This window comes from Rhipicephalus sanguineus, chromosome 6 (genome assembly GCF_013339695.2).
Source record: "Rhipicephalus sanguineus isolate Rsan-2018 chromosome 6, BIME_Rsan_1.4, whole genome shotgun sequence".
Classification (NCBI taxonomy): Eukaryota; Metazoa; Arthropoda; class Arachnida; order Ixodida; family Ixodidae; genus Rhipicephalus; species Rhipicephalus sanguineus.
The window spans coordinates 28,511,188-28,521,254 of record NC_051181.1 but is presented as its reverse complement, the minus strand read 5'-3'; the positions used below and the strand labels follow the sequence as shown (position 1 = coordinate 28,521,254).

The window sequence follows — 10,067 nt, the reverse complement described above, 5'->3', positions numbered from 1 at the left end:
TGATGAGGGGTACAACATTCCTTTTAGTATAACTGAACTGCATGCAGCACTGAACACGTGCAACAAATCAGCTGCAGGTCCTGATCGTGTCCTGTATGAAATGATTAAACATGCACACCCTCAGACACAAATCACACTCCTTCATCTTTACAACACGATATGGGAAGCAGGATATATACCGTGTTCATGGAAGGAAGCCATCATAATACCTGTCCTTAAGGAAGGAAAAGACCCAGCAATAGCAAGTAGCTACAGGCCAATAGCATTAACGAGTTGCCTGTGTAAACTCTTCGAAAAGATGATTAACTGTCGCTTACTCCACACCTTGGAAAATAGAAAAATACTAGACCCATTCCAATGCGGATTCAGGCACGAGAGGTCAACAATAGATCACCTTGTACGCGTGGAGTCAAACATACGAGATGCATTCATTCACAAACAGTTCTTCTTGTCAGTATTCTTAGATCTTGAAAAAGCGTATGACACCACCTGGCGATTCGGAATTCTACAAGATCTCTCTTCAATGGGTATCCGGGGAAGTATGTTAAGAGTAATCGAGAGCTACCTCAGTAACCGGACTTTTCGAGTGAAGGTAGGCAGTGCTCTTTCTAGACCGTTCATCCAGGAAACTGGAGTCCCCCAAGGAGGGGTGTTGAGTTGCACACTTTTCATAGTGAAAATGAATTCGTTGTCATCCGTCATCCCGAAAGCAATCTTCTACTCTGTTTATGTAGATGATGTACAATTAGGTTTTAAGTCCTGTAACCTCGGAATCTGCGAACGACAAGCTCAACTCTCTCTAAACAAGGTATCGAAATGGGCAGAACGAAATGGGTTTAAGATAAACCCCACAAAGAGCACATGCGTGCTCTTCTCAAGGAAGAGAGGCCTGGTCGCGGAGCCACATATAGAACTTAACAAAGAACGTCTTCCGGTACAAAGCGACCAGAAGTTTTTAGGCGTAATTTTAGATTCAAAGCTAAGTTTTATTCCCCACTTAAAATATGTAAAACAAAAGTGCTTGAAAGTGATGAATCTATTGAAAGTGCTCTCTAGGACGACATGGGGTTGTGACAGGAACTGTCTAATGACCCTTTACAAAAGCCTTGTTCGTACGCGATTAGAGTACGGCTCTGAGGTCTATCAGTCCGCCAGACCCAGTGCACTTAAAATGTTGGATCCTGTTCACCATTTGGGTATCCGCCTGGCTACTGGCGCCTTCAGAACAAGCCCTGTACAAAGCTTATATGCCGAATCCAACGAATGGTCGCTACACCTTCAAAGAACGCTCACAAGCTTCAAATACTTTCTCAAAGTCCAATCTAACCAAGAACACCCCTGTCACGCAATCCTAAATGACCACTCTAGCGCAACGCTCTTCCACAATAGACCATCCGTGACGGAACCTTTTTCAATACGTGTGAGGAAACTTGGCGAGGAAGTCGGTGTTCGACTCCTACAGTACAGCCTTATGGCCCCAGTGAAACTTCCACCACCGTGGCAGTGGCAGACGGTGGAATGTGACACGTCGTTTATGGAAGTAACAAAGCATGCTCCCGACATCCATATTCAAATGTACTTTTTAGAACTGCGAACGAAATACTCCAGTCCTGAATACTACACAGATGCATCAAAATCAAACCTTGGTGTGTCGTATGCGGCCATTGGACCGTCTTTCTCTGAATCTGGAGCTCTTGCACCAGAAACAAGTATTTTTTCAGCGGAAGCATATGCACTTCTATCAGCTGTTAAACAAATTAAGAAAACAAAGGTGCATAAGGCAGTTGTTTTTACAGATTCCCTAAGTGTTGTAAGGGCTCTAATGCTTCCCCCGAAACTCAAAAACCCCATAATTAGGGAACTCTATTCAATGATTAGTGCCGGCTATGCCAACAATCGGCGGGTTGTATTATGCTGGGTTCCCGGGCACAGAGGCATCAAAGGTAACGTACTTGTCGATGAAATGGCAACATCGATAACAAGCAAACCAAGTACTTCCTCAATAGCTGTTCCTGCCACTGACCTGAAACCAACTCTGAAAAAAAACCCTTAAGAGCTATTGGCAGCACTTGTGGGATAAGGAAGCCTCAAACAAATTACACCTAATTAAGCCACAGTTAGGAGACTGGCACCCAACAACAAAAATACGAAAGAATGATGTCATCCTTTGTCGCCTCAGAATAGGACACACATATGACACACATTCACATCTCCTAACTGGTAAAGAGGCTCCCATCTGTGGGAGATGTGGCGACCAACTCACCGTCCTCCACGTCTTAATTGAGTGCCGGGAAGCTGAAATAGAACGTAAACGCCACTTCCCTCTAATCTACAAAGAGCATGTCCCCCTACATCCTTTATTATTCTTGGGGTGAAGCCTTTATTCGACAGTAAGGCTGTATTAAACTACATAAACGACGTCGCATTGAATGTTATAGTGCCAAAAATCTCGTAGCACACCCTCTCTAGAGGTGGTGCTGCTGCGAGTGTCATACTTTGTGTAGCACGCGCCTTCAGACCCTTCTAAACAAGGGCTCTGCTAAGGCAGTAGTGCTCCCGGTTATATTTATCAAGCGCCATGTATTATCTGTAATACAGAATCATTATTTACGCAACTAAGTCCTCTTTAGTATACCACTAGTCATCCCCATATTTTATTACCTATGTCTTTTACACTTTTGCAGCGACCCATTTTAGGCCCATTTACAGCCATGTCACATCTACATCCTTGAACTTCTTCTAATTAGTTGCCACTAACTTCTGCTGAAATGGCGCTCTTTGGCCAGAGTGGCCCTTGCGCCAATAAAATCAATCAATCAATCAATCAATCAATCAATCAATCAATCAATCAATCAATCAATCGATTCTCATCACAGAAAACTGTCGCTGTTCTGTTTACGCTAAAAAGAGGATTACACCCTGACCCAGTTATGACATTAAACAGCATTGCAATTACGATAAAACATGAACACAAATTCCTAGGCGTCACATTCGACAAAAAACTGAATTTTGTGGCTCACATAAATGCACTGAAAATCAAGGCACACAAAGCGCTTAATATATTGAAAGTCTTATCGCATAAGCACTGGGGTTCCGATCGGATATGCCTACTGAGGATTTATTGTTCGGTAGTATGCAGTATTCTAGATTACGGGTGCGTTGTTTACGGCTCGGCAAGAGAGTCATACATTCGGCGCCTGGACCCCGTACACAATCTCGGTCTGCGTTTATCCAATGGCGCCTATAGAACATCCCCTGTGCAGAGCTTATACGTAGACTGCAATGAACCTCCGCTAAGCCAGCGTCGAGTATTTTTAACCGTCTCATATGTTTTAAGAATCAGGTCACTACCTCAACACATATGCCATGACATTACCACGAATTGCTACTCACGCTTACACTACTCTAACAAACCACACTGTTGAATTTCCCGCGTTCAGCCTGCTGGAAGAAGAAGACGAGCTTTGGCCCAGCGGGCGCGTGAGCGCGTTCTACCAAGAACGAAGGGGCCATCTTGACGTTCTGGGCTCATGCGGACGCTAATAAACGTCTGTTTGAGCTTGTAAGTCCGCGTCGGCTGTTATTTGTGCCACATATTTTACATTTGGTGCCGAAACCCGGGAGGCGACAGCCGGGAGCTACCGTCAAGGGACATCGCTGGTGGCTACCGACTGGAACAACAGCCGCGAACTACGGAGGCCAACAGATCAGCTGATCGCCATGGACAAGCTCAAGATGAAGAGGACCACGCGAAGGGCCCAGAACACTAAGCTAATACAAGAGGCAAGTGCGCTACTTGAGAATGATGACGCGACATTACAACAAATCGACTCGATTTATGAGAGGCTCAAGAGCAATAACGAGGAGCTAGATTAACGATGAGATGGAGAGCCACATAAGTGACAAAGCATTCGAGGCGGAGTACGCTACCGTAATTGAATATGAGGACAACGCGACCCGCATCCTAGCCGAGCTCCAGAGCAAACGCCGCCAGCATAGCGAAACATCTCCAGTGTCACCGCACATCGAAGTTCGCGACGTGCCAGCGGCTATGGGACCTTCTGATAGGCCAGGAGCCAAGTTACCGAAGCTGACGATTAACCCTTTCGCTGGTGACTTGTGCAAGTGGAGCGAGTTCTGGGACCAATTCGATCAGGTCATCAACCAGAACGGCAATCTTTCAACTAGCGACAAATTTAACTACCTGAGGCTGTTCTTGAAAGGAGACCAGCGGCAGCTATAGCGGGACTTCCTACCACCGAAGCATGCTACGAAGACGCGTTAGACATCTTGAAAAGACGTTTCGGCGACAAAAAGCGCTTGGAGCAGGAGTATTTCTCAAGACTTCGAAGGCTCACTCCTGTGCGTTCTTCCAACGAAGTGGCCAAACTCCGCAAGTTATATGACCATGTGCTGATTAACACGTGGGGACTGGAGGCGCTTGGCATCAGCAAGTCGTCCTTTTCATCGATGCTGTGCGACATTCTACTGAGGGCATTGCCACGTGACATCGTCCGTGGCATATCATCGATCCTGCGCGACACAACCTGAAAGCTCCAACAACGTTCAGCATGACACGGAACTAGAGCGTCTTCTTCACTTCGTCTCTATTGAACTGGAGAGCCTCGAAAGGAGTGACTTTGGGGAACACAACGAGGCGGCTCATCCTAAAGACGAGAGTCCTCGCTTTCTCAGCGCGACCCCAACGTCATCAGTGCTTCACTGCCAAGTTGCTATAACTGCAACGAACTCGAGCTGCAATTTCTGCAAATCGACGCAGCATTTGACAGAGTCATGTAGCATGGACTTATCGCTGCCAGAGAAGAAGAAACTTCTTTCTGCCGACATGCGGTGCTTTCGATGCACATGTAAAGGACACCGAGCAAGGGATTGCAGGCGTAGAGTTACATGCTCGGGCTGCAAAGGTCGTCATGCAACCACTATGTGCGACCCTGATAAGCTAAGGCGAATGCAGCGGGAAGACGTCAAAATGACCGGAGAAGTTTCGAGACCAGGAAACGAAAAAACGCTGACTACCGTGAAAAAGCGTGGGTGGACCTCACAAGGCAGCACGGACCCCAAATCATCAAAGACTTTTCACCCCCGACTAACGGACATGACCAACCCAACTCGACCCTGCAGAAGAATTCCGCGGAATCATCGGCAAGGAAAAAGGAAGACTCCAGCGATATGATACTCGACTCGGAGAGCGTGTTCCAATACGCAAAAGTCAGAGCCTGGAGCCGCCCTTTCGTGCTAGCCAAAAGCGAGTCATCCAGGCGAAAGATTACGCACTGCATGAAGCTCAAGCTCTAAGAAACGTGAACGAGCAGGCCATTTCAATGGAAACTAAGATGGCCGAGCTGCGACTGAAGTTGCGCGAGGAGCAGACTGCTCGTGAGCGGGAGCACAGAGCCCATGAAAACAAGCTGAAAGAGCTTCAACGCTTGCTTTCTGAGAGGCAAACTTTTCGTGAGAACTTTGAAGATAATCTGGAGAAAGTCATGAGGGAAGCTGCTCAGGCACACGTGCCGATGGAGTACGAGTCCAAAATACAGAACTTGACTCAGGAGCTGGACGAGGTGCTCAAGCGGCTGCTTGTGTCGGAGGAGAAGCTCAGACTGATTTCCCCCCTACTGATCAAGATGCACCAGTTGGTAGAGGAACAACGCCATGCTGAATTGGAGACAGAAAAGAAACAGCCAGGACATCGTGTGTCGTGTCTGCATCCGCAGACTGTTGGAAGTCTGACACAATTGGGTAGCCTGAAGAATCGCCCGAAGGATGATTGGTTGCGCATGCAAGACTGTGCTGCCATCCAGCAAATTCAAGAGCGTCCCTCACTGCACACACGAAAAGACGCAACCTCATCAAGTGCTGCAAGAATCGGACCCAAGAATACAGAACTGCCTTCCCAGCAAATAAAACCTGAACGTGAGGACATCGCTGGACCGTTTTGGCAACAGATGCCTGCTGCTGAAACCGTCGAAGCACCATGTGCTGAGAGCCCTGTGGACCTGCTCGCCTACATACGCGATCTGGCAGGAGAGGACGTCCTCAGTCTCCATGCCAAAGCACGAGAGAAGCTTCGGCAACTGAAGGAGGAGTTCGAAAAAATAGAAGGCTTACACCTTCAGGCCACGTCGAGGAAGCGGAAGGATCGACGCGTACGGAGGTAATACAGCAAGCGCCTGACCGTACGGACGAGACACCACTGCGCGGCCGGGAATGTGTTGAATTTCCCGCGTTCAGCCTGCTGGAAGAAGAAGACGAGCTTTGGCCCAGCGGCGCGTGAGCGCGTTCTACCAAGAACGAAGGGGCAATCTTGACGGTTCTGGGCTCCATGCGGACGCTAATAAACGTCCTGTTTGAGCTTGTAAGTCCGCGTCGGCTGTTATTTGTGCCGCATATTTTACAACACTCCATCAAACCACTCATTCTACTTTTCGAAGAGCACTGCCACGCATATGACATTTCTAATGATGCTATAATATCACCCAGAACCGCCGAGACTGCCGCCGTGGTCGGATCTGACGCAGCTTTGTGATCTTTCACTGGCTCGTCTGAAGAAAAAAGACACCGCACAGGAGCACCTAACCAGGAATTCCGCGCACTTCAGGATAAATACAAAGATTATACCGAGGTATACACGGATGGCTCGAAAACTAAAAAACCACGTCGGAGTCGGAGTTGTGATGGAGGAAAGTGCTATGAGCATTAGAGTGCCTCATATCATGTCCATTTTCAGCGCCGAAGTCTACGCCCTACGGGAAGCAGTGCAAAAAATCATCAACAGGTAAACACAAAAAAAGCAGTCATATACACTGATTCATTAAGTGCACTACAGGCGATAAATCTAAAATCTGATTGTGAACCGTTAATCGGTGATATTTTAAACATGATTGTATTAAACAGTACTGGTGTGAGCATCCGTTTTTTGCTCGGTCCCAAGTCACGTAGGGATCCCAGGCAATGAAAAGGCAGACGTATGTGCATCTCTAGCAGCACAAAATGCCATTAAAAACATAAATATTCCCTACAAAAGATAGCCAGCGTGCTGTCCGCTTCGCGGTGTTATCGAAATGGCAGCAACAGTGGGGACTCCTGTACAACTAATAAGCTTCATCTGGTGAAGCCCACAATAGGCCGAATGGAAGACGTGCTATCAATCAACAACGGTTCAGTGAAGGTTATTCTATGCAGGAACTTCGAATGGGGCACCTCCACCTCACAACACAACTTGTTGCTTAGAAAGGAAGACATGCCGCAATGTGAAAAATGCCAGCAGCCATTGACAGGGTTTGTACATATCCTTATCACGTGACCACATGGCGAAACCAGAAAAGAAAAAAGTACTTCATAGAACATTACAACCTCAGATACCTAGCAACCCGAGTCTCAATTCTAGGAGATGATGCACTGTTCCCCTGTCAATTCATAGATGTCCTAAAACACAGCGGCTTCCTACATGGGCTTTAGAATTACATATAATGTCCTGATTACCACAAAACACCCTGTGTCTGGCGCAGCTTAGCCTCAGTTGCTTTTGCGCCATTAAACCCAGTTTAACTGCCTTTTCCTATCTCTCTCTCCCACGTCTTTGTCTTTCTCTCCCACTTTTAGTCTTTCCTGTCCTCTCATGTCTTCTATTTACTTCCGTTTTTCTTGGCGGCGAGGGTTAACCTTGTGTATGTGCCCTCTCTTGAGCACATTATATTTGGTTATAGTAGCTCTGTACAGCTGGCGTTGGCTCGCCTTATAACAATATAAGTGCGGTCGCGTCCCCATGTAGGGCTCCATGGTGGGCGGCTGGCATGGCTGCCGAATTCATCCATTATCTATGGCCTCAACCTCCTTTCCCAAACTTAACAATCGTCCTCTCACAAAGAGGGGACGCACCGAAGACACTGTAAACATTTTCGTGAAACCTCAAGAAATCTTTCCACGATTCCATGTGATCCACTGCGAAACAGCTGACAAGAATGCCCGAACAATATCCCCTTTTGTTGTGTCCAAATGCCTCACTGAAACACTCGGCAGTGGATATCAGGCATCGAGAATGGCTAGCGGAGATCTTCTCCTGGAAGTTCAAAACAAAGCACAATATGAAAAACTGTCCAAACTTGTTTCGTTCGGAAACACACCTGTCTCTGTCACACCACATCGTTCCCTGAACAGCTCTCGAGGTGTAGTCTCAGACCAAGACCTGCTTGAATTGACAGAAAGTGAGCTCCTCGAGGGCTGGAGTGAACAGCATGTGACATATGTACAGAGAATCAAAATTAGGTGCGATGATAGGGATATCCTGACTAAACACCTAATCGTCACATTTGGAACAAGCACGCTGCCAGAACATGTCGAAACAGGATACTTGAAATTGAAGGTTAGACCATACATCCCTAACCCACGCCGTTGCTTCAAGTGCCAGCGTTTCGGTCACGGCTCTCAGAGCTGCCGTGGCCGCCAAACGTGTGCAAAGTGTAGTTCACATGAACACCCTGCAGACAACTGTGTTGAAGCTCACCATTGTGCGAACTGCGAGGGTGGGCACCCAGCCTACTCTCGCAGCTGTCCCTCATGGAAAAAAGAAAAGAAATCATAACACTCAAAGTAACTGAAAATATTTCATTTAAGGAGGCGCGCAGACGCCTTTCCTTTCCGCAGGGTCCTACTTTCGCGGACGTGGCACGTCAGGGGCAGTGCCACAAAAGTTCGCGGTGGCCGCACGTACCACACACAGTGGACGGGCGGCAGCACCATCCGCCCCCCCAGCGGAAGCAGCCCGTACTGCTCCGCAGCCAAACGGTATGCAGGCCTCCGGACCTGCAGGCCCTGGGCCTTCTGTGCCGTCAGAGGGCCCCAAAACTCTGACACCCGTGCGCGTAACCCGTGAGAGGGCATCCAGCGTCTCTGCCGAGGCGATGGACACAACGGCAAGTCTAATGGCGTCACAGGCGCCGAAGGAACGGCGCAGCTCTTTGGAGCGCGCCAGAAAAGAAAAAGCCCGCATCACAGGGCCTGGAAAGGGCTCTGTGACTTAAGCCTACAGTTCTCTCCATACACACAGCACTAAATTAAACTCAAAATGGATACACAAATCTTACAATGGAATGTGAGAGGTCTTCTCAGAAACCTTGATGATATCCAGGAACTCATACACGAACACTCGCCAAAAGTGCTGTGTGTACAGGAAACACACCTGAAAACTAAACACACGAACTTCCTTAGACACCACGTCATCTTCCGTAAAGACAGAGATGAAGCTACCGCATCATCTGGTGGCGTCGCCATCATAATAGATAAAAGCGTAGCATGTCAAGGTTTGCAGATACAAACGCCGCTCGAAGCAGTGGCCGTTCGTGCTGTTATTTTAAACAAACTTGTTACCATTTGCTCACTGTACATCGCCCCTCATCATCAGCTGCACAAACATGAATTTCAGTCCTTAATCGATCAATTACCTGAACCCTATATCGTCCTTGGAGATTTTAATGCCCACAGCCCTTTGTGGGGCGACTCTCGTAGCGATGCGCGAGGCCGTTTGATTGAGAATTTTATCCTTTCCACTGACACATGCCTATTAAATAAGAAAGAACCCACGTTTTTTAGCCTGGCGAACAAATCATACTCGTGCATTGATCTTAGCATCGCTTCGCCCACCCTTTTATCCGATCTTACATGGGATGTTATTAAAAACCCTTATGGAAGCGATCACTTTCCCATACTGCTAATGACGCCAAAAGAAAACGAATATCCACCCCAGGCTCCAACTTGGAAGGTAGACGGGGCAGATTGGGAAAAGTACCAGAATCTTAGTAGTATCTCGTGGGCCGAGATTCCCCCTTAGGAATTGATTCTGCTGCTAGTTATTTTACCGCTTTATTATTGACGCAGCTACAAAATGTATTCCCCACAAGTTGTGGTGCCTGCAGACGTCGTGCCCGTGGGGGAACGACGACTGCAGGAACGCTCGTAAAAAGCAGAACAAAGCGTGGGGTTACTACGCGATTCCCCCACTGCATAGAATCTGAAATTTCAAACAAATAAAATCCGAAGGAAAGAAGAAG

At 47.6% G+C, this 10,067-nt stretch overlaps 1 protein-coding gene across 1 annotated transcript; it reads left to right on the top strand.

Annotated features, from left to right (window-relative positions):
* The first annotated feature begins 5,354 nt into the window (after window positions 1-5,354).
* On the top strand, window positions 5,355-6,179 carry LOC119397152 (uncharacterized). Its single transcript, XM_037664590.1, has one exon. It carries the CDS (start codon window positions 5,355-5,357, stop codon window positions 6,177-6,179), a length of 825 nt encoding a protein of 274 aa, XP_037520518.1.
* Window positions 6,180-10,067: the final 3,888 nt, after the last annotated feature.